General features: G+C 51.1%; 1 protein-coding gene across 1 annotated transcript; it reads right to left on the bottom strand.

Moving 5' to 3' along the window:
* SNX19 (sorting nexin 19) lies at positions 1-22,973 on the bottom strand. The gene is made up of 11 exons (XM_054292948.1): positions 21,380-22,973; positions 20,741-20,879; positions 20,165-20,265; positions 19,897-20,016; positions 19,194-19,321; positions 17,953-18,049; positions 17,528-17,714; positions 15,370-15,499; positions 3,000-3,184; positions 2,208-2,295; positions 1-990 (listed from the first exon to the last, which is right to left on the bottom strand). The coding sequence occupies exons 1-11, from the start codon at positions 22,901-22,903 to the stop codon at positions 858-860; spliced, it is 2,832 nt and encodes a 943-aa protein (XP_054148923.1). The 5' UTR covers positions 22,904-22,973; the 3' UTR covers positions 1-857.
* Positions 22,974-25,061: the final 2,088 nt, after the last annotated feature.

The raw sequence follows: 25,061 nt of genomic DNA, 5'->3' as shown, positions 1-25,061 counted from the left end.
CACACATCCAGGATTCCCCTGGGCTCCTCATTCCTCTCCCAGAGCTTCCTGTGACAGCCAGGTTTGGGTGGGAGCTGATTTGCTGCTGTCCCACATGGCTCAGCTCCTTTGGCCTGTGCCTTCCAGGTGACTGTCCCAGGGACTAAAAGGTGACTCAGAAAGCACAATATAAACAAGTCCTAAAGTCCAGCCAAGCCAGCACTCCTCCCTAGCCTGGGGAGGGTCTCTTTGCCAGGATCCCAGCCTGCCTGCACCTACTGAGAACCAGAGCAGGGAGAAGCAGCTGAGCTCTGTCCCTAAGGCAGGGCAGCACCTCTGGCCCTGCTCTCACCTCCCAGGTGTTTGGGCAGTTGGATGCTGAACTTCAGGACATCTCCACACTCCAGGACTTCTCCACACTCCATCCTTTCCCCATCTTCCTTCTGGGGACACAGCTGGTGCAGGGCAGGCTGCTCAGACAGCAGGGACAGCCCTGCAGCCCTTCCCTGTCCTGCAGAAACATTCAGCAGCAGATGCCAGCACACCAACTCTCAGTGCCAGGTGGACCCTGGAGCCACAAAAGCAGATCTCCTGCAGATGTTAGAGATGTTCAGAAGGGTCTGTGGTTCCTTCTCCAGCTGGTCAGGCTGGTTCATTGCAGGCTCCCCATCAGGTCAGCAATGGAACAGATGCTGCACAGCACCTCTGGGTTTGCTCCACCACCCAGCTGACACAGAGAAGCCTGGAAGCAGCTTCACTTAGCACTGGCTGGAGAAATTCCTTCCAGGAAGCTCCCAGGCACGTTCAGTAAAGGATGAAAATCCAACACTCCATGCCTGTGGCTGCTTCTCTCCTCCACTGCTGGGGCACCAGGCTGGTTAAAGTGCTGGGACACCTTTGTCTGTGCCACTGCAGGCACATGGTGTGGCAGCTGCAGCCTCAGGCTCCTTGCTGGAGCCCTTCAGAACCAAGAACTCCAGCAGAATGTCCAGGAGGCAGAACACCAGGTGCCTGGAATGGAAAAAACACAAAGCTTAGGCTGGGCAGGGCGTGGGAGGCAAAGCTCAGCACAAGGAAAGTGTGTTCCAATGCTCCAGGGGAGAGAGGAACAATATCAGGCCCCCAGAGAAATGTTTCCAGAGGTGGTTCAGCTTTTTTTCACCTCCCCCAAACCAGTGGGTGTTGGAAGTTGCTGAGCAGCACAGAAAACACAAATGCATCTTCTGGAGCAAAACATGTGTTTAACAGGATCACAGGATCCCTGAAGACACAAAAGACCCCTGAGATCATCAATCCCCACCTTGTCAAGCAGCCCAGAGCACTGAGTGCCACATACTGTTGTTCCCTGGACCCTCAGAAGATGGAAACTCCAACACCATCCTGGGCAGCCCTTTTAATGTTTAACAATCCTTTTAGTGAAGAAATACCTCCTGATGTCCACTCTGACCCTCATTTCTTTGCTCTCCATCACCAAATCCTTCCCTTCCAGACTCACAGCACTGGGAATAGACAGAAACACCCCCTGCACAGACCTGCAGCTCCTCCAGAACCAAACTAAACCAGGATCTGTCTTACTTCCCTGACATCCACTAACTAAGCAGACCGAACAACGTAATTAACATGACTGGCTTAATAACCTGCAGCCAGACATGCAGATGTCCCCTGATATAAGACTGGGATAATAAACTGGGTGTTTGGTGCCAAGCAGCACTGGCAAAACCCTGGGCACAGCTCTCAGAGCCTACCAGGGTGAAAACCACAATCACAAACCTGTTTATCACAGCTCTCAGAGCCCATCAGGGTGAAGACCACAATCACAAACCTGTTTATCACAGACTCAGAGCCCACCAGGGTGAAGAACACAATCACAAACCTGTTTAGCACAGGCTCAGAGCTTACCAGGATGAAGACCACAATCACAAACCTGTTTATCTCAGGCTCAGAGTCCACCAGTGTAAAGACAATCGCAAACCTGTTTATCACAGCTCTCAGACCCCACCAGCTAAAGAACACAATCACAAACCTGTTTATCACAGGCTCAGAGCCCACCAGGGTGAAGACCACAATCACAAACCTGTTTATCACAGGCTCAGAGCCCACCAGGGTGAAGACCACAATCACAAACCTGTTTAGCACAGCTCTCAGAGCTTACCAGGGTGAAAACCACAATCACAAACCTGTTGATCACAGGCTCAGAGCCCACCAGGGTGAAGATCACAATGACATACCTGTTGATCACAGGCTGGCTGAGTGACTCCAGCACCAGGTTCCAGCTCATCTGACACTTCCTGGTCCCAAGGATTTCTTGGATCACATCTGGAAGTGTTGGAGACAAAGCTTTAGGCAGTAAATATTTCCACAGGTCAGCCTTCTCCTGGTGGGTGCTGAATCAAAGCTCATGATGGTGCTCTGGGGCTGGGAGAGCAGGGAGTGCCAGGACAGCATTCCTGGCTGGAAGGGCACATACCAGCAGTGCTTTTTCATTCCCAAAGGACAGTGAGGGCCCTTTACACTCATGAAGGAGTTAAAAGTTCAGACTGCACTCACAGGGATTAGGCAGCAGCTGCTTTAATGCCAAAGGTCCCTGTGTCAAACTTCAAGAGAGGGAAATCCAGTGCAGCTGGGATTTGAGTCCAGTGCAAAAGCCACAGGCTTTGCATGGTGGCTTTGTTCACCATGGGACCCTCTGGCAGCAGGTGGGAGCAGAGCTGTCCTGAGCCCTGCCTTGGTGAGGTGGCTCAGGACTGTGAGCACTGAATCATGGCCTGGACTCACATCCCTTCCCTCCGAGCTGGGCTGCCTCCCAAACCCTTACACAAACTATCCAGAACTGGAAAACTCTGGGTTTTGCTCGCAGGAAACCATCAAACCTCAAGGGTCATGAAGGTTTCCCAGTGCCTTGGCACGAGCAGCCTCCATCTCTGTATTTAACCACATTTCCAGAGATCCCAGTGCACTGGAGTGTTCCCCAGCTGCTTTCCTGTCCCAGGGCAGCTGACAAGTCTCTGGGACACACTTACTGGGCAAGATCCCCATCAGGCTCTGCAGGGCCTGCTCTGCTGTTGCCTTCTTCTGCTCCTCTGTCCTGGGGGGTTTAGGCACTGCTGGTAGGACTCCTCCAGGCCAGATGGACTCCTGCAGCAACTGGAGGTACTGGACCCAGCGCTGGGTGCAGGTCAGGGTGACCATCTGCACCTCCAGCCACCTGCAGAACAGAGAGAGAGACACAAGGTCAGGAAAAGTCCAGCTTGGGAGCCAGCTGGGATATTTCCACCCATCAAGAGGGTTAAATCAGCTTCTTTGAGTTTGTTAACGTGCAGTTTTTATGTCTGTACACCAAAGATTTCCACAAGTATTAATTAGCTGAGTTTTCCATGCACCAAGAGTGGGTGGGATATGTTCCCTGTGTTTCTGATAAGCAAAGGAGCCCCATCACCCTGCTAATCACAGGGACCCAAATGAATCACTGGTGACTAAAGGAAGCCCAGCTCAGGGATATGACTGGCCTGAAGCTCCTCAGTTATCTCCAAGCACAATCTCAGACAGAGCTTGAGGAACTGGAACTCCAAACAACCCCAGGAAGGACTGGAAGGACACGAGCCCTGTTCTGGCAGCCTCTGCTCCTCTCATCAGTCCCTCTGCTACCAAGACAGCCAAGGATGTCTTTGCTGGAGACCAAAACACACTCCAAGGATGACAAGACATGAATATCCTGATGCTTCACCCCTCTCTCATCCTGCTGTCCATGCTGCCCTGCTGTCCAGTCCTGCTTCATCCACTGATGGCAAGCAATGAGATAACAGAATCCCCAAAATGTTTGATTTGGAGACCTTAAAGCTCATCTGATTCCACCCTGGGCAGGGACACCTTCTACTAGACCAAGTTGCTCCAAGCCCCATCCAACCTGGCCTTGGACACTTCCAAGGAAGGGGCAGCCACAGCTTCTCCAGGGTCACCACACTCTCACAGCCAAGAATTTTTTTGTTCCCATCCCAAATCCTACAGAACTGCTGATGGTCCCTCCTGCTGGGGCAGGACTGTGCCCTTTCTGTGTAACCACCTGCAAATCCCCAAATTCCAGCTCCTCAGAAGGGCTCAGAGGGGTTTGCAGCTGCACTGGATGATGTGTCCCCCACACTCAAGGGCTGGCCAGATGTGAAATCACTTCCTAGTCACAGCACAAGGCACAGCCATCAATCACAACTTGCACGGCCTAAAATCTTTGCCCTCAGCATGAGGAGTGGTGTGATGGTGTTCACAGGGGTCTGAGGATGAGGGAAGAGACAAGGATCTGACTCCATGTTTCAGAAGGCTTGATTTATCATTTTATGATATATATTACATTAAAAATATACTAAAAGAATAGCAGAAAGGATTTCATCAGAAGGCTGGCTAAGAATAGAAAAAGAACGAATGAATAACAAAGGTTTGTGGCTTGGACAGAGAGTCTGAGCCAGCTGACTGTGATTGGCCATTAATTAGAAACAACCCCATGAGACCAATCCCAGATGCACCTGTTGCATTCCACAGCAGCAGATAACCATTGTTTACATTTTGTTCTTGAGGCCTGTCAGCTTCTCAGGAGGAAAAATCCTAAGGAAAGGATTTTTCATAAAAGGTGTCTATGACAGGCTGTGGTTGAACCCCACAGGAAGGTTCAGCAAGGCTCAGGGTGCTGCACTGCTGGTGCTGTGGCCTCACTGGCCATGGAGCAAAGCTGGGAGTGTCAGCACAGCACTGGGGTAGGGAAGAGGTCTGTGATTCTGCCAGTTCTTCAAGATTCCCAGAGGACAGGAGGCAGCCAGCAGGGCCAGGAGCGCCGTTCCTCTTGGCAGCTGCTGTTCGTGCTTGCAATTCCGTCACCACTACGCCCCGGCAGCTCCCAGCACAGCCAAGAGCCCTGCCAAGGCAAACTTTATTTAACCTGCACTCTGCCAGACTGTCTGCATTCTTCCTGGGAGAGGCACTCGGGCCAAGGGTGTCCTTCACCACACAGCTGGGCACTGGGGAACAGCAACACCCAAAGGAAGCAGGTTGGCATCATGTGGGACAGGGCTGAGGAGTGAGCAGGGAATGAGGTGTAAACAGTGATTCTTGAGGGATGCTGTCCTGGTTTAGGGCAAATTTGGAAGAAAACCTCTAAAGGGGCCCCTCCAGAAAGCAAACCCACATGGCCCCTGTGCCCAACCAGTTTGGGAAGGATTCCTTGGAGAGAAGGGGAAAGAACCTGTTTATTTAACAGGCACAGCACCTCCAGCACACAAAAGGAACAATACCAGGTGACACCACTCTGCCAGCGCTCTGAAAAAGATAAATTCAGAAAGTCTCTCCTGGGAGTGATCACTCTGTAATCAATCCCTCCACCACTGGGAAAGGCTGCTGCAGCCACAAGGTGCAAACTCTCAGTGTTTCCCAGGTCCCAGTCCAGAGCAGGTTCAAATGGCTCCAAGAAAGGGAAAGAAAAAACAGTCCAGGGAAAATTCAGACTGCTTATCTAAACTAACTAATGAGCAGGAGCAAGAGCAAAGCAGGAGCAAGAGCAAAAAGCAAGAGCTGCACTATGTACTACCCTGTCTCTGTGTCCTGCTGACCACTGAGGGAGTGAGCAGGCTGATAACAAAACAAAATAAAGCTTTGCTCTTCAGAGCCAGTCTTGAAGGCACAGAATAGCATCCAGCATAAACAGAACAGGGGATACAAGCATCATAACATCACCCTAGGACAGATGCACACCTAGGAAATGCCAGCTGGAAAGCAAAGGACTTTAAAAAACCTGAAAAGGATCTCAGTGCAGTGGTAGAGCTGGAATGTCTCAGAGCAAGGGACAGAGGTGATGCGTCCCAGTGCTCTCAGGGAATGGGAAGCACATCCTTCATGCTCAGCATTGCCATGGACACAGAGTATGGATGCTGCTGCAAGATAAAGCCAGAGGTGCAAACCTCCCACTGTCTTAGAGGACAAACTGTCACATCCTGGTCCTGCCTGGGAAAAGCCATGTTGGAAATACAATTAAAAGAGTTTTAATCTCCAGCCATCAGCAGATTTTAACACTCTGGATCATGGTAAACCCTCCAGCTATTCCCAAGCAAATTAAAGTGTTAAACTGTGACTTCTCTAGGGGCAAGAGTTTTCATTAACACAGATTTTCATTAACAGGGTTTTTCATTAACATGGTTTCTTACACAACCCGCTCTCCTAGCTGAGAAAACCTCTGACAAGCAACAAAAGTTCAGAGACTTGGGGACAGAGCTGCAGAGTCAACCCTGCACCAAGGGGGATCAGACTGAACATTCACTCCAAACTCATTACAGCAACAGCCTCTTTCCAGCCTTTAAAAGGTTGCAGAAAGCAAAGAGCAAGCTTTTTTTTCCTTAGAGTTCCTAAAATAGCAAAAAAATCAGGCAAATAGTGAACAGAGAGAAAGTTGAACCTACAGAGAACAGCACACGTTTCCAGACAGCTCAAGAGCAAGCTGAGAACTGACAAATGCTGGAAGGCCCCACACAACCAACCTCCTGTATGTCCCTAAAACCACCAGAATTAGGCAACAAGGCCTCCAAATAACACCTCTAAATGTGATCTCACAATCTAAATGGGATCTGCACACACTGGGAGCAGATGAGTGCGTGCAGGTCTGGATTCCCAGAGCTGTGAAACACCAGGGATGGATTCTCCTCCTTGGGAAGCAGAGGGCAGCATCTGGGAGTGGTTCCATGGGTCCTACACAGCTCCACACAAGCTCCTATTAGAGACCAGCTTGCTCCATGGTGCTCAGAGAGCAGGGGAAGGAGCACCCAAACCCACAAAGTTTACAAGGAAAAGACAAGAAATGGGAGAAGAAAGAAGGAGAAACCAAAGGCAGGTGCAAATGGAACACAGACCAAAGCACCTCTGCTCTGGGCTCCCTTCTGCCAGTGGAGCCATTCCAAAGCACTGGGAAGAGGAGAATGGGGATTTGAAGGAGTTTGAATGAGTTAGAGATGGGATTTCTGAATTGGTTTTGATGATGTTGTTCCTTTTCTCATCTTCTACATAGGCAGGAAGGCTGAGTTTGGCTCACATCTTCACTGTATGGTTCAGGAGGTCACAAGATCTTTAGTTACAAGACCTTTTAAGGATTTATTGATTAATAAAACACTGGTAACAAGGATACTTATGTTTTTGACTCAATCTTTAAATATTCCATTTTATGGACTTATGCTACAGTGTAAGCTTTCTTAGCTAATCAGGTTATGACACACAAATCTACAGTGCTGCATTCTAAACTCCTTGTTTACCCTTGTAACTACTTTTATTTTTATATCTTAAACTCTAAAACTCTAAACTTTCTTCTGCTTAATTTAATGTGTCTTTGTTTTAAACTATAAATCCACATCACTTAAGTTTGGAAGCCTTTTCCAAGGTCTCAGATCAAATCTTGTGTTTAATTCCAAGCTTTGGCTTAGAGGCCCAAAGTTTTGAGAGTTCTTTACATTTCAGATTCGAATAGAGGAGAACTGTCAAGACTGGTCCATGTGGCTCTAAATCCACTCTGGGAGAACAGCTGAGGCTTCAAAAGAAAATCTCAGCACACAGTGAGCTGTCATGAAGAGTTTCCCTTCCCTCCTCTCAACCACAGGCAAACATCAGCACCCATTTTGGGGAAACACATCCCATTCCAACACACACAGAGCTGCACTAGCATTTAAATTGTGAGGAGCAAATTAATTCACAGAATATCTTGAACTGGAAGGGACCCACAAGAAAAGTCAAGTCCAACTGCTGGCCCTGCACAGGACATCCCAAAAATGTCCCCTCAACTCCCACACCTGTAGTTACATCTCAGAGAGAGTCACACCAATTTTATTGAAAATTCCTACCTGAGTAAACCCCAGAAAATGGCAAATTGACCTTTCCATCAGGCAGACTTGCTGCACCAGGATTGGATTAACCCCTCAGGAACTCCAGATATCTGCTGGTTCAAAGCTGACCTTCACCAGCAGGTCACAGATGATTTTTGTGCTATTAAAGGCCTAAGCATTTGAGATTCATGTACCACACTGAAAGCACTTACACACTGCTCTCAGGTAGAAATAAATCCACCAAGAAACATAAATAGAACCTCTCTTATTTTTTTTTTTATTTTTGGATGGCTGATGAGTTACTATTTTCATTCTGCTATTTCATGAAGAAATAGCCTTAATAAGAAAGAAAAAAATAAACCCATCACAGAACCATCTCCTTACACTTCAGAAATAGATAAAGTGACCTGCTGGGCTCAGAATGCTTTGATAGTGCCCAATGCAAAGAGCCAGACTGCAAAGGCTACTGAGGCCTGGAAGATAATCTGCGGGGGCATAACTTGTCCATGCTGTAAGGCACCTCTGTTTGAAATAGCTGCTGCTGGAGGAATGAAATGACTGCTAAAAAAGAGCCAAATTAATGCCATGGTTCAAGCTGGAGCCCCAAGGTCAGCTGAAGAGGTCCATTAGGATAAGAAGGGCCTGGGAATGAAAAATAAGGGCTGGGAAGTGCAAACCTTGGCATTCCTTGGGCTCCTTGGAGGGAGGAAAGACAGGCTGAGAGTCAGGGACGGGTAAATGGGCTTGGTTTTACCTGGCTGGAGCCTCTCACTTAACTGGACCATCCAGAGAGCTCAGCTCAGCAAGGACAGGCTGGATTTGCTTAGTCTGGACATCAAAGATGTACTAAGAATGAACAAAGAGATGTAATAGTCTGCAGATTTACACCCACCTGCTCTTTTTGTCCATCAAGGTGAGGATAAAAACTGAGATCACCTCAGTTAAGGAACAGTCAAGTTAAATATGCTGACTGTAATTGAAACCTGAAACAACAGCAATTGTGATTTCCTCAAACCCAGGGGTTTTAAGGATTTAGATAAACACAAATTGAAGGCCAGGCTAGAAGATGACAGAGATGACAAAGAGGAGAACAAAGCTCTGCTTTAGCTGCATAAATACAAACAGCTCTACAAATATACATGAACTAGCATGTCCAGCTCACCCCTGAGTGCTGCCCACCCCAGAACATGGCCCCCCTGTCCTAAGGAATACAGTGTGGAGATGCAGAAGCTCAAAAAGCCCTCTGGGACCAACGTAGTGAAAAGGATTGAAGCAAAAAAGCAACATCTGGAAAACACGAGGCATTCAAGCATGACTCTGAAATTAAGAAAGTCTGGTGTTTAATCACCAGACCATCCCTGCCTTACCAGCTCTTGTTCCCCAGATTCCTCCTCAGATAATGCACAAGATTATCCTTAACTCAAGGGTTCAAGAGGAGGAACACTGCAGTGCTTTGACTGCAAAACCTTTCTGAGGAAACCTTGTAAAAATGAAGCAGCAGCAGCAGCAGTGGGTACAGCAAGAACTGAAAAACACAAATAGATATTTCTTGCCCTGAGGCTCAGCTTTCAGCACCTGCTACCTGAGCCTAAATCCACCTTCTCCACACAGCAGAAACATGTGCAGCATGCTCAGCTCAGCACCTTCAAAGCAACCTCACACTTGTCCAGGCCATGGGTAAACCCTGTGCTGAGGAAGGAAACAGGAAAAAAAAACCTCCATAAATGAAAGGACATGAAGCATCCTGAGGCCTTTTAAACTTCTGTACAAATTCTCCTTCTTGAAATGTTCCTCTCCTGCTGCCCTGTGAAGGTTTAGAGTGGCAAACAACCCATTCTGGTCCTGGCTGGTTTCCCACCTTTCCTACCTGCTTGACCCAGGGACATGTGGGTGTGCAGGACATCTTACTGTGGGGCAGAGAGGAAGGAAAAGAAACAATTCTGTTCTGCAGGCAATCATTCACCCCTGCAGAGAGGAAAGTACCCCTTGGAGCTGGGATTTCTGTGCCATTTCATGTCTTGCTCCCTCAAAACACACCTGCTGCATGAAGAAATCATGGAAACTCGCAGGGCTGCAATGGCTTCACCCTGCAGGGAATGAACCATTGCTTTTCCCAGCCTGGATCTTCCTCTGATGCCCTGGGGCTCAGGGAAGGGGGGGAAAGGTATGTGATTAAAATAATCATCCCCAAACCCCCTTGATTTTTCACAAAGCATCCTGGCTTTTGATAACATCTTCTTCAAGTATTTATTGAGCCAATTAAGCTCTCAGTGGTGCCCCAGGGAGAGGCCAGGCTGTCTCAGCCAGACCCTGCTTGGAACAATTGCTTCATTAGCCCACTTCAGAATCAAAATACATAAACCCACTATTAACCCTTCTAAAACCAGGGAAAACTAAAACCAACAGGGAGACATGACTTCCACTCAATCCTTTTCTTCTTTGTTCTGTTTGAAATAGGAAGTTGTTGAGCTTTTTTAAATGCAGGGAAAAAGCTGGCATGTGTAACTATTGAAACAGAATCAGAGTTAGAATAATGTTGCAATTATTATCAAAGCATGGAGTGCTGGCTTCATTCTAGTGGCTGTTTTTGGAAGAATGCTGCTTCTAGAAGAGGGGAAAAAAATTTTGTTTGGGACAGAGATTCAAAGCCAGATCCAAAATTTCCAGGTGCTTGGAGACAACTGAATCGAGGCCCATTTCCAAGCTGATTTTATTTACTTTGCATATACACACCAAGACACACAGAGTCCTGAAATCACTTTTACTGACATACCACAGGCTGCAGTTCCTGCTGCTCCTCACGGCTACAACACAAACAGCCAAACCCAGAAATGAGGAGCAAGATGCCCTGAGGTTGGTTCCCCTAACTCAGAATTCTGGTGCTGCTTTTAGGCTTGTTTTTAGGGACAAAAACAAACAGGGACTTTGCTGCCACATAGCTGGGCCTGCCAGCACAGCCCCTCTGTGTGCAGCTGCAAAGATCCTCATCAAACATGCCCAGATCCACTCCCCAGGTAACAAACCAGGAGAATGAGTGGATTCAGATGCTGCAGCTGCACTGATATTGCGTTCCTGCCAGCAAAACTCAAGCACTGCCTGAGGCTGCAGTGGTACCTGCCAGCCAGGAAGCCAAAGGGAAGCGGGAGCACAGTCTCAGCTGTCAGACATGGCCCCTCCACGGCTGGCAGAACTCCCTGCCCATGGGCACTGTGCTCCCAGGGCTGCTTGGCTGCTCCAGGTTTACTCAGGGACACTGAAGAGGGGCAGGCATCACTCTGCTGGTGGCACTTTTCAGTCAAGAGGATCAAGGTGGCTGCCAAGGGTCTTTGTGCCAGTTCTGTTGGCACAGAGATCAAAGAAAACCAAAGAGAAAATCAGAACAAAGCACCAGGCAGGAGCTCTCTGAAGCTCCAGACCTCCTTGAGTTACAAGTGCCTGTGACACTCAGCCTGACACCAGCAGAGCCCAACACCAAGGTGACAGCATGAACTTGCAAGAACCAGTTCTCAAAGGCATGATGGCCACCTGCAGCCAGTCTCTAAGCATCTCTGCCTCTCCACCTACAGCTCACAGAGGCTGGAATGTCACCTCCTCAAATCTTCCAGTTTGGCCAAGGGATGAGGGGACATGGAGGAGCACAGGAATGACCCAAAGCACACAGCAAGCCAAGCAGTGCTGAGCTCGTGGGTAAGGCAGGGATGATTTGCATTTATTTTAACTCCTGCTCAGTGGAACATGACACCAGCAAAGCTGCCTGAGTAGTTCCACATGCTCCTTTCAGGGACAGGCACTTCCGAGCCTGGCACAGACTCTGTGCCCAGCCCTGCTCAGGTTCCAGGGCACAGACAGCCAGGGTGTGCTGAGACACCTTCCCCCCACTCAGTGCTTTGTGGCCATGGCTTGCTGTTGTGCTGCAAGAGAAGGAGCCAGGAAAAGCTGACAGACCAGGATCTGCCCCTTGAATCCTCCCAGGTCCATCATTGGGGTGCTGGGACTCCCCTTTGGAAAGCAGAGGTGGTGGCTGTCACCCTGGCCCCAGCACTGTGCCCAGCTCTGCAGGACACTGATCTGAGGCCACTGTGGGGACAATTGAGGGCAGGGTGTGGGGTCCCAGCAGCCTCAGCACTGTGCCCAGCTCTGCAGGGCATTGGCAGACCCAGACCTGTGGCCACTGTGGGGACAACTGAGGGCAGGGTGCGGGGTCCCAGCAGGGTGTGGGGTCACAGCATGCGCGGTTCGTGTGTTTGCTGCTTATTTTTAACACCTCATTGGCTCACAAGGCTCTAAAAAGCACCCAGATTCTCCAAATGCTTCCACAGGAGGCCAGAACAGCCCCACCTCCTCCCCTGTGCCAGCAGGTTGCTGTTGCAGCTCCCAGGGGAAGGAAGAGGAGCTGATCCCTGCAGGGCAGGAGGGAAGTGGAGCCGGACAGAGGCGGGAGGGGACAGAGGGTTTGGGGTTTGTTTACAGGCACGGCCCCAGCACGCTGAGAGGCTGCTGGAAGCAATCCTCGGCCCCAGGGTCATTCCCACTCCCAGCCCCTCCATCCTCCTCTCCTTTCAGCTCCAAAAAAGGCTCACTCCCTGTTACATAATGGGATGGGCTCAGTGCAGACCCGGCTCGCACACGCGGCCGCCCTTTCCTCAACAATCCCTTATTCGGTCATGGAGCCTTCCTGTCCCACTGCCACCGGCCTGACAGGCAGGGAGACTGATGGGCCTGGCTGCAGCCAGCCCTGCTGGGGAGAAAGGGAAGGAGCAGAGTGCTGGGATGGTCCTTGCACATTACAGGGAATGGAGCAACGCTGGGATGGTCCTTGCACAGAAAGGAGAGAAGCTCCTTGCACAGAACAGGGAAGGAGCAGTGTGCTGGGATGGTCCTTGCACAGAAAGGAGAAAGGAGCAGTGCTGGGATGTTCCTTGCACAGAACAGGAAGGGAGCAGTGTGCTGGGATGGAGCAGAGTGCTGGGATGCTCCTTGCACATTACAGGGAAGGAACAGCATGGTGGGATGCCCCTTGCACAGAACAGGGAAGGAGCAGTGCTGGGATGCCCCTTGCACAGACCAGGGAATGGAGCAGTGCTGGGATGCTCCTTGCACAGAACAGGGAAGGAGCAGAATGGTTGGATGCTCCTTGCACAGAACAGGGAAGGAGCAGTGCTGGGATGCCCCTTGCACAGAACAGGGAAGGAGCAGTGCTGGGATGCCCCTTGCACAGAACAGGGAAGGAGCAGCATGGTCGGATGCTCCTTGCACAGAACAGGGAATGGAGCAGGTCAGGAGGCCCCACCATCAGTAACAGTGTGCTCACAGCATTCATCTGTGAGCACAATGAATCAATCATCTGAATCATCTTGAGCACTGCCAGCCCAAGGCAGAAAGTCCTCCAAGAAGTGGGGACTGGCTCCTGGGAGAAGCTGGATCTTGTTCTTGGGGTGAGTTTTGTTGGTTTATGGTCATTTCTGTCACTCTGCACCCAGTGTCTCATGCCAGAGCAGAATCCTCATCTAGCAGCAGCAAGAGGGCAGCAGGAGCAGCACCTACCTTCCAAATACAAGCTGGCAGAGGAGTGTCCAGCAGCAGCCCCTCCAAACACTGCCAGGACACCTCCTTTTCATCCCCTACCACCTCAGCCAGCCACTGGCAGGAACTGGAAGGTCTAATCTCCTGAAGGGATGATGCCCACTCATACTTTGTGACCAGCAAAGAAGACACAACCCAAATCCATCTGCTGTCCTCTGTTTATCTGTTCTCAGAGGCAGGAGCATCAATTCCTTGAAGAGCAGATGCTCCCAGAAGAGTTTCTGGTACTCTCTCCACCTGTAAAGGGTCCCCAGACACAGTGCCAGCCAGAATGGCAGTGCCAGGTCTGGCTGAGCAGTGATCAAGTTGTAAATATTTAAATGGAAGAGAAATATAACCAAATTGACACTGTGTCCCTGGACAGGCAGGTCTGAGCTGGAGACCTTCTGGTTTGCTCAGGACAGCAGTGACCACCTGGGCCAGGAATGAGTCCAAGCCTCAGGGCCAGGGTGAATGGCAAACTGCAGGAAGGCTCCCCATTCCCAGATCTCCACTGTGGAGGTAACTACAGGCAGCAGAATTGGGAGGAAAATGTTCCCTGCAGCAATCCAGGTGCAACACCATCCTCCTGGTGACAGGTCAGCTCTTTCCCCTGTCCCTTGGGATTCCTGATTGTCCCAGAACAAGAGCAGAGCCAGCCATGTGGATTTCGGCACGGACACAGGGTTTGTTCAAGAGGTTGTTGTTGCACCTTGAACTGATGGGGACACCAAGAAGTCCCAGGGCTTCCCCTTATCACCCCCAGCCAGAGCTCTGCCTGAAGCACATGTGGGTTCACTCTGACCTGTTCAAGTGGAGCAGCTACAAACTCCTCACTCCTTCCTCCTCACTCTTTCAAGCACACAACCCAGGGAGCTCCTCCACCACCCAGCTCCAGGATGTGCTGTGTGTATCCCAACTTCTCTAGTGGAAAATGCCAATGCCACGTGTGGGTGCTGCAGGCTCCCTGGGTGACCAGGACACAGCTTATTAGGAGGTGATGATGTGCCTGTAGAAGCTCTCATACCTCTGTGCTTACACACACAGATTGGGTTGCAGCTTGGTCCCAAGAGGCCAGAGCCCATTCTGGAGAAGTGGGAGCAGCCCCCACCTCCTGCCACTGAAGGAACAGACCAGGACTGAAGGCAGCAGTCCCTGACCTCAAAGCACTTTGGCAATCTCTGCTGAGGGCAGCTCAGGTTACCAGCTCTGTTATAATGAGCTGCCCTGCACATTCTGATGCTGGCTCTGGATGCCTGCAGGAAAAGAAAGGGCACAGCAGTGGGAAAAGCACTGCTCTAAGACTCTCCCAAGCCCTTCAGGGAAGGCTTTCCTTGTGCTGTAAAAAAACCACATCCTCAGCTAGTGATAGTCACCAACCTACACCAAAAAACAGGAATTCTCTGTTTGTGTGTCTTGGCCTGAAGCCTTACCACCCAGAGGCCCTGGCCCCAGGAAGGCTTGGCAAGTGCACCCCAGCTGGAAAGGAAGCCTGTCCCTGCTCCATGTGTGGGTCCCTGCCCCAGGCACAGGCAGAGCAGAGGGATGCAGCAGTGAGAACAGGACCACACTCTGAGCTGTCACTGACAGTCACTGCTCCCTGGGCCTGTTTATTCCACTTCTGCAGAAGGAACAAGCTGAAGCCCACGGCAGCACAGAACAGGAGGCCAATCCTCCCCAGAGAGCCCCAGAGCTGGGCACTGCTGCCCTTGCATGAGCCAAGACTCCCACTCCCAGGGCTGGATCTTCCCTTTCCCTGATTTCAAGGGACAGGAGGCTGCCCATTAGAGCTGCTCATGAAGAAAACAGCTCCTGGTGCAGATCTCTAAGGTGTTTACTCCACATTCATGGAGCACCTGCTTTACAGAACTTTGGTGTTTGGTGCACACACAGCATTTATCTGCAGTCAGGCACAAGCTCCATTCCAGCTGTGACTCCAAAGGGAATGCCTCTCACAGAGCAGCCAGGCTGCTCACTCTGGCCTTACCTTTGAACAAGGGTCCCAAAGAGCACGTTGAAAACCTTCTGGATGTTCTCTGTGCACAGCCAGCCCCAGTGATCCACCAGCACCAGACGGAGCACGTCCAGGGCCAGGTCAGCCAAAGCTGTCTCGGAGTCTGCTGGGAGGAAGAGGAGGGGCAGATGAAGAAACCACCTCAGGGCAAATCTGGTGACAAGCATCATCCCAAACTCATTCATTTCTCCCCAGCCTGGCCCTTTGTCCACTCACAATGACCTGCTGCAGCCCAGCCAGCCTGGGACCTGCCCTCCTCACTCTGGTTTCCACCTCATCCGGGCAGCCCCAGTCTCCCACCAAGGGCTGCACCAAAGGCTCAGTTCCTTCTCAATTAAACAGTGGGATTATCAAATCCCAGTCCATGTGCCCCAAACAGGTGACAGAGCAGGTGGTGGCTGTAGCCAGGATAAGGTGCATTGCTGAGGACTCTCATCCTGTTTTTGCCCATTTCTTTCCCTTCTCCCAGCAGTTTTCCAGGCACCAGGCTCTGTTGGTGGCTGTGGGCTGCCATCGTGTGGCAGATCCCAGGCTTGGCAGGAAGGGGGATGAAACACATCTGGATAAACCAGATTTACCAGTTAAAACATAAACCCACACCTACCCGAATATCTCTGCTGTCACAGACCTGGGACACCAAACCCCCCTCTGATCCTCAGGGGGATGTCAGAGCCTTCAGCAAAAACAGTTTCTACTCACTAAGGAATTACTTTCATGCTGTTTGGCCCTGAGGTGTTGTGCTGAACAAGCTCATTGATGCGCCACAAAACTGCCCCAGACAGCCACTCCCAGGCCACCACCCCGGCCTGAGGCTGCTGCCTCGGCTCTGCTGTCCAGGTGAGATCCTGTGCAGCAGCTTTTCCTAATCTGGCTCCCCTCAGCCTCATCTTCCAACCTCTCTGTCTACAGAGACAATTTACACTTAAAATTTACTATGGGAAATAAAGGGAAGAGGGATTGTGGACCCCACTCCTCTGCTCTTCCTCTTCCTAAAAGCTGGACTAATTAATTCCAGGATTTCACTTGGAAAATACAGGGCACTTGGCACCTCTTGCTCTGGGCCATGCATAAGTTACTGCCCACTTGCTTTGCCCCCTGAGACTTCCCAGTGCAGTCTGGAGCTCACACAGGGAGCATCCTCACAAGCTGTTTATTCCCACAGCATCCAAATCCTCTTCCTCAGAGAGCTGCTGGCCAACCACTTCCCAGAAGTCACTCCATGAGCAGATATGGACATGGCTTTGCCTTTTTATCCAGACATTTGTTTTCCTCACCCTGCCAGCCCAGCCTGAAGCATCCCAGATCTGTGAGCATTTGAGATCACTGACATTCCATTTCCCTCAGAGTTCAGCTAACTTGGCCTGCTCTGTGCACAACCCTGGCCTCCAACTCCAGTCCTGCTTCCCCAGAACCAGGGACATGTGTTCCAAGATGACAGGCAAAGCTGGTAGCACAGGCTGGGTTTCAGAACACCAGGCCTATCCTATCACAAACACGTGCTTTCAGTCAGAGCTTGCCAAACTTGAAACACTGGAGACAAGTTTTTTGGGAAGTTCCAGTTGATACAGCTCAGCTATTCCAAGAAAAAAGATTGGGGAACATATTTTTGCATGTGTTTAGGATAATCTTGTAACTGTTGTGGGGCAGCCCTGTGCTTCAGAGGAGGCTTCTAGAAGCAGAAAGAGAACATCATTCCTTGAACTGAGATTACATTTTGTGCCACTCCCATCAAATCTATCTGAACTTAATCTCAGAGGTCCTTTTATAGTATAGACATATCAAGGCTAACCGGAGACTACCAAGAAACTGTGATTTGGCCCATTTTTAGTTTGTAAGAGCTTGATTTTAGAACATTGCCAGTTTAAGCAGCATGTCCTTAAGAAACCTCTTTGTGCAGTGACTGCTGAGCACACCAAGGTGAAGATGGGCAGTGACACAACTGAGCCAAAACCCAACTTGCTCCCAGCAGCCACAATGCCCAGAGCAATCACCAAACAGCACTGGAAAACCTAATTTGCTTTTCCCTTCAGGAGAGCAGGTCCTGAAGACTTTTCAAGCTGAACCTGCAGATGTTGGAGCTGCTGTGGTACCGAGGGGGAGAAATTCAAACACTGAGAGAGGCTGAGCTCACCAGAGTCAGTGTCTGGCTGTCCTTCCTGCTCTGCTCTGCTCAGCCCATCCATTTCTTCCTGCACAGAGATCTCCTTGGCTTCTCTGCCTCCCTGGCCTTCAGGAGCTTTGCTGGGGACTGCTTCCAGCAGCTTCTCCTGCTTCTGGATGAAGGATTCCATAGCAGCCAGAGACAGGGTGCCAGAGACCTGCAAAAGTGTGTTAGTGCCACAGAGCCTGGGGTCTGCAGGGCCCAGACAGCCTCCCACCTCCTGGTTTGCACCCAGGTGTAGCCAACAGCACAGCCAGGAGTGCTCACTGTCCTTCTGCCAAGAGCTGGCATGTGGCAACAAGGCTGCAGCAGCCACAGCCCTGGTGGATGGTGATTATTCCCAAACAGGGCAGTGGTTGGGGTTGTGAAAGGATTACAAGAGGATCTGAACTTACAGCATTGCCCTCCCTGATGGAGTACACGATCCTGTCATGAGCTTCACTCACACTCAGCACTGGAGTGATTTTACTGGATGAGAACCTCAGCCTGGACCTGGAAAGCAGAGCCATGGCACAGTCAGTTTTCCCTGCAAGTTGTGAGTCATGAGTTTTCCAGCCTCAGCCAAGCCCCATGACCTGTTCCTGCTGTCCACATGCAAGCTAAGATATCTGATTAGACCTGAAGTGGTTCATAAAAAGCATCTGCCTCCAGGATAACTCAGAGCTGGTAGTGAAACCAACAACAAAAGCTGTAAAGCAGTTTTCCTCACATACACCTGAGCTGAGCCAAGGTTTTCCAGCATTCCACAAGGAGCTGTTACACAGAAGCTGATAAGGAGATGTAGGCAGATGTCAGCAAGGTGTGAGCACTGCAACACACACAGGGAAGTGTTCAGAAAAGCCTCTGAGATGAAATAGACTCAGCAGGATTGTGAAATCTAATTATAAACATTGACAAAAAGAAAGATACGAAAGGACATTGGGATTTTTGGGACAAATTGTAAAATAGCCTGTTTATCATTAAGGAATGTCCTTTTCAGCCAAAATGGTTCCAAACTTGTACTTTTTGAGTTTGTCTTTCTGTCCAAAGCAGCTTTTTCCAGCAAAACATCACTTTTTGGAAAGAAAAAGCCATACTTGTGCAGAAACCTTCCCTTCCTTGGTGAGGGAAGAACCACTAATGAGACAATCACAATGAGACTGGGCACTGTCAGCAGCACCAACATTTGGTGAGGAACATACATGAAACAATTTTAAATATTGCTTATAAATAGCTATTTAAATGTTTTCTGGGCAAAGCCACTGTTGGAACACACGGGAGAGGCAGGAGGGGACTTTCAGGTAGATAATTTACAGCTGTATTTTGCAATCACTCCCTGCATATATTTAAGGTTAAAAAGCAATTCCTCAGGACCATTAGAGTCTCTGCTGGCAAATGGCAGCACCTCAGAGCTCCTTTAGGAAGAAACCTACCTTGTGTGGAAACCTGAGCATTGCTGGGAAACCCTTTAGATAAACTGCAGCTCAAATAGTTGTGTTCAGCAAGGGAAGGAGGAAGTAATTCAGCTTCAGAACAGAACTTACTACCCAACACAGAATTTACTAACCAACACATAAAGCCCCAAGTCAGTTCTTCCCCACCATGGGCTCAGTTTGTGCATTAATCCCTTGTCCTGCAAAGCTGAGGGAGCCCTTACTTGCTTTTCTTCCCGTCTGTCTGGGATTTCCCATCCACTTCTGACTCACTCAGATCCTCCGTGGGGCTCTGGGGCTCTGACCTGGGGAACGCCGTCTTCAAGGTGTCCACGATGGCATTGACAACAATCTGCAAAGCCAGCCTTTAATTACTGCCTTTAATTACTGCATTGATCCTTGGTACTTACACTCATCAGGAGTTTTGAGACTTGCACTGGATTTTCTATTAAATAGAAAGAACTGGATTTTCTATTAAATAGACAGAACCTATTAAATAGGTTCTTTAACACAAACTCTGACCCTTTATGCGTTTCTGGGCAAGCTGAGCCCAGCTCCAAAGAAAGGGTTTTGGCTCCTAGGAAACATTGAAGCCTAGGGAGCATCCCTGAGAGCAGCTGGAAAGGACTCAGGTAAGCAGCTTCCCATTTTTCCCACTTTGTCTATCCTGAAGACAAGGATATTATTACTGCCTTTAATTACTGCATTGACCCCTGTTACTTACATACATCAGGATTTTTGAGATTTGCACTGGATTTTCTATTAAATAGGTTCTTTAACACAAACTCTGACATTTTATGGGTTTCTGGGCAAGCTAAGCCCAGCTCCAAAGAAAGAGTTTTGGCTCCTAGGAGACACTGAAGTCTACGGAGCATCCCTGGGGGCAACTGGAAAGGGCTCAGGTAAGCAGCTCCCCATTTTTCCCACCTTGTCTATCCTGGACACAACGAAGGGCTTCTTGACAAAGGCGATCCTGGCATCGGTGTTGAGGGCCAGGAATTCCTGCACCTCCTCACTGTTTGCAATCTCAGGGACTGCACACAATTGCTGCAAGGACAGATGGAGATTCAGATCATTTCCAAGTCAAGTTCCCAGCCTGATTGTGTAATGTGGAAGAGACAGGGTCTGCTCCACTGTCTGCACAAAGCTGTCCTCCGCTCTGCTTGTAGCTCACAGGAGCACACAAACATCTCACCTTCAGGAAAGATTCCAGCAGACTTTTCCTGGCTTCCACTTTATCGCTGTCCATGTTTCCAAATGGCAGATCAGGGAACAGTTTCTTTGGTCCTTTGATGTCTACAAAGGAAACAAACCCACAGGCAAGCTTGAGACAACTGCAAAATCACAGTAACTTTAATTTAAAAGACTTTTAGTTCTTAAAATAAAAAAAAATTAAAAATTTAAAATTAAAATTTTAAAATCTAAATACAGATTTTAGCCTTTATTAAAACCTGAACGCTCTAATGATTAAGGCCATCCCCACACACTGCCTGGCATCAGCCCAAGGCAATACACAGACACCAGTGTTTATATGCATTGTTATGGTGCAAAACTGTAAAGCCAACTGTTGTGGAATGGGAAGAGGAATGGTTTAAAATTCCAGAAGAGATAAATCATTCCTCCAGCCAGCTCTGCACAGAGCACTGGAGGATGTGGGCAGGAAACACAGCCCAGCATCCAGAGCTGCATGAGCAGGGCAGGAAGCCCCGGGTGCAGAGGAACAAGGAGAGAGGGAGAAGGATTTTCTCGGAGGGTTGCTGCAGGCACTGACTTTTCAGGAACTTGCGGAGCTCCGGTTTCTCCTCCAGCCGCGTCTGCAGGTTGAGGAACTCGCGGTAGCGGCGGTTCACGGTGTGGTAAGCCACCTGCTGCAGGCTGCCCGCCGCCTCGCCTTCCAGGGCTGTCTCATACTGAGGAGGAAGGCAAAGGCATCATCCTCACACATCCTACAACGGCCCTGCTTCCTTCTCAGTCCCCACCCAGCAATTCCTCAGTCAACCCTTCCCTGAAGAGGAAGGAAGCAATCATGATGGAACAAAAGCAGGAAAAGAAAAGATTCAACCAGCCCCACAGAAATCCCAAACAGCCACAGTGCCTGATATTTCCCACCACCAGACTGTCCTGGTTTGAAAAGGAAGTGAGTTTTTTGGGAATTTGTGGTGAAACCAATCAGTGCTGAAATTTGAATGTTGGCCCCTGGTGTGGCCACTGAGGACACGGATACACCTCTGAGAACACAGGGAGTTAAAAGTCACATCTTTCTGGTCACATCTCACAGCAGAAACTAGGGAGAATATATTTTCATGGGGGCACTGGCACTGACAAAATTTATTGTTCAGACCCACACAGAGCAAGTCCTCAGGCAGTGGCAGGGATGTGGGAAGGGGTTGAGTACCTGGAGAGCCCTTACCTTGACGGTGTACAGGGTGTAGGGGTGGAAGCCAGTCCCGCTGTGCTCCCGGGCAGTGATGGTCCCGGTGATCCGCAGGTTCTGGATGACCACCGGCCCCTCGGGGCTGCTCAGGGGCTCGAAGCTGAAGGTGCTCATGGAAGCTGTTGGGGAGGATGACAGCAGGGGCAGGCTCTGCCCAGGCTCTGGGGGAAATGGTGCTGGGCCCTCTGCTGTGCCCAGATCTTTCCCCAGGCTGGAAGGTCTTTGTGAGGAGAACCTCCTGGGGACAGCTGGGCTTTCCTCCTCCTTCTCAGCCGCTGGCTCGATCTGGATGTCAGGGCAGGAGCTCAAAGCAGAGGTGGGAAGCAGGCCAGCATCCGAGCTGGGGCCAGGGCCGTGGTCCAGGTCCCCTGTGCCATCCTCCGAGGCAGGTGCTCCCTCTGGCACAGGAGGGTCCTGGGGGGGCTCATCAAGGAGCTCTCCAGCGGGGGAAGGAGCCAGCAGCTCCACATCCTGCCCCACGTCAGGCGCGGGGGATTCCAGCTCCAAACCGTCACAGGGGAAGAGGGATCCCAGAGCTTGGGGGCGCAGGAAGGGTTCCTCTGCATGGCATGACCTGCTCGCCTCCTCTCCCTCCTCTCCAGCAGCCCCTGCCTCTCTCCTGAGCCCCTCGGCAGCCCTCGGGGACGGGGAGAGCCCGGCGGGAGCAGCGTCCGTCTGTGCCGGGAAAGGCAAGGAATCCGGCACTGGGGGTGCAGGGTGGGGCTTCCCACCCCGGGGCTTCTTGGAAAACACCCCAATGAGCAGGAGGTTGATCCAGTCGGGATCGGACATCTTCCTGATGGCCGGCAGCAGCACGTTGCAGGCCACCAGCTCCACCACCACGAAACGTCCCGTCCGTGTCTCCAGGTGCGGCCAGGGCACCAGCGCCCGCAGCAGCGCGTCCACGGCGGCGCGGGCACAGCCCACCTCGGCCGCGGGGCTCAGCAGCGCGGGGTGCGGCCCTGCCAGCCGGCTGTACTCCTTCCACAGCGTCCGGCCGCCCTTGGGGTCGGCCCTCAGGGCATCCCGAGCCTGCAGGAAACTCTGCAGGTGCTGCCCGCAGAGCAGGAGCAGGCGGCGGGCCAGCGCTCGCCTATCCACCCGCCTCATCCGCCGCCGCAGCTCCGCGGCCAGCCCCAGCATGGCTCTCTCCACCTCGGCCTCGAAGGCCGGCTCTCTGCTCACCGTGCGGTACCACGAGGCCACGAAGTCCCGCACCACCTTGCGGACGGTGCTGGCGATCTCCTTCTCCAGGCGGGCCTCGTCCGCAGGGCTGCCGGCCGGGGTCCGCAGGGAGCTGACGAAGCGCTCCAGGCGCAGGCGGCGGCCGCGGGGAAGCAGGGCCGGGGGGCCCAGCCAGCCGCCCAGCACGGCCAGCGCCCCGCACAGCAGCCCCAGCGCCCGCAGGTCCAGCAGCAGCTGCAGCGCCAGCAGCCAGCCCAGGGCCACCAGCAGGGCCAGCAGCGGCCGGCGGGACCCCGAGGGACCGCGGGCAGGCATGGCGGGGCGGGCAGCGGCTGTCACAGCCGGGAGGGTGGGCAAGGGTGCACGGCTCGAACCTCACCGGGCTCGGCAGGGCCCGGCCTGGGCTGCTCGAGCAGGGATCGGGGGCTCAACCACCCCGAAACCTCAGCGGGCACTGGCGCTCAGAGCCCAGCGGGTCCGGAGCCCTGCCTGGGCTGGGTCAGAAGGCCCAGACCGGGATCCTCAGCGGACAGCGGGGCTCGCAGAGTCCCGCACACCGGGAACCCTGAGTGGGTTCTGCGGCGCTGCCTCCCGGGCCCCCACACCGGGCTCCGCATCAAGCACTGAGACAGAGCAGAGTCCCCCAGGCCAGGCCCTCGCCGAGCGCTGGGGCTGGGCACAGCCGAGCCCTTACCAGGCACCGGGGAGAGGCACGGATTCCGCCAAGCCCAGTCCCTCTGGGGCTGACAGAGCCCAGCAAACCGGGACCCGTGATCGGCTATCCACAGCGGCGCGACTGAACGGACCCTTCACCGCGCACGGGGACGGGTCCCTCACCGCGTACCTCAAGCCCCACCGCCCAGACCCCTTCCCGAGCAGGGCACCCAGCCCGCAGGTGCCGGGAGCGCGGGGCCGAACGCGGCACACCGGGAGCCTCGGGCCGCACTCACCGCCCGGGCCCTCCGCCGGCACCGCCACCGCTTCCGCCCGCGCTTCCGCTTCCCTGCGGCCTCCACACAGCGCCCCCCAGCGGGCCGGAGGTCTCACCTCAGTGTCCCATTTCAAGCTATAAAACGAAATAATACTACTAATACTAATACTAATACTAATACTAATACTAATACTAATACTAATACTAATACTAATACTAATACTAATACTAATACTAATACTAATAATATCCTCTGTTGGACAGATGGGAAAGGGGAAGGACGAGTTGTCCTTGCACTTTCCAGGTTTATGTGCCCCACCTTGAGGATTCCTGGTGTCCCTTGATTTGAACACGGATAATCACTGCACCCAAGCTTGTCAGCTGCCCCATGGCTCGGGATCCTTGGTCCACAGAGGGAACACACTACATCAAATCCTAAATCCTATGTTCCTCAAACCCTCCATGTGGGGATCACACTTCTTCTTATTCCATATCCCATGTCCCTTAAACCTTCCATAGAGGGACCACACTTTATCAAATCCTCTATCCCATGTCCCTGAAACCTTCCATGTGGGGATCACACTTCTTATCCCATATCCCATGTCCCTTAAACCTTCCACACAAGGATCATACTTCATCAAATCCTATATCCCATGTTCCTTCATGTGGGGATCCCACTCCACCATATCCTTTATCCCATGTCCTTTAAACCTTCCACAGAGGCATCCCAATCCATCAAATCCTATATCCCATGTCCCTCAAACCCTCCCCACAGTCTGTGCCCTTCTGGGATGCAGCACCAGCTTGTGTTGATTAACGTACTCCAGACTCATAAATCGAAGGAAGTGGATTTGGGGAAGAACTTTCCTGCCTCCAGTAAAACTTGCCTTTAAATTATTTAATGAGCTGCTTAAGTGACTCAGCCATTTTGCATGGAATTTGTCAAGGCTCCACTGGCACAACCCAGAGCAATGTGACAGCCATACTTTTATTATGAGCAGCGTATTAATCTTGGAATAGTGCTATTTGTTTTCCTCTCTTGCTTTTATGGTGCTTAAAAGCATGTATCTTCTGCTGAAAATCAATAACTAAAGCTATGAATAATAAAAAACACTGCAGTGAATGGCTTGTAGAGATCCTACGGATGGAAGTTGCAGCAGTAATGACTCTGTTTGCTATCCATTAAGTATGTGAACTCAGAAGAATTATGCAGATTATAATAGCTGTATCAACATAAGTATGTTTTGCTGATAGACTTTGCTGATTGGATCCACGGGATATAAGCCTGCTAATCCCTTGTGCAGAGGACCTGATTATGTTAGAGTGCTCTGCAGATTTGCAGATAGAAAGTTAAGGAACAATTAAAAAAAGAAAAAAATGTTGGTTGTTGTGTGGGGCTTCTCAAAAACACTTTGTTTGGGTTTATTTGTCAGGCAAATGTGGATTTTTCCACGGCTTTGGTGGAAGCCAAGAGCCCAGCTCTGAGCTCAGGTGTAAATGTAGATGTTTTATGTGCGATAACTGTGAGTTGCTGTGTACTGA

The sequence above is a fragment of the Melozone crissalis genome, unplaced genomic scaffold, assembly GCF_028551555.1.
Source record: "Melozone crissalis strain CALT ecotype California unplaced genomic scaffold, PUWL_Pcris_2 ptg000120l_1, whole genome shotgun sequence".
NCBI lineage: Eukaryota > Metazoa > Chordata > Aves > Passeriformes > Passerellidae > Melozone > Melozone crissalis.
Note: the sequence above shows the minus strand (reverse complement) of the source record. Positions and strands in the feature narration are given on the sequence as shown.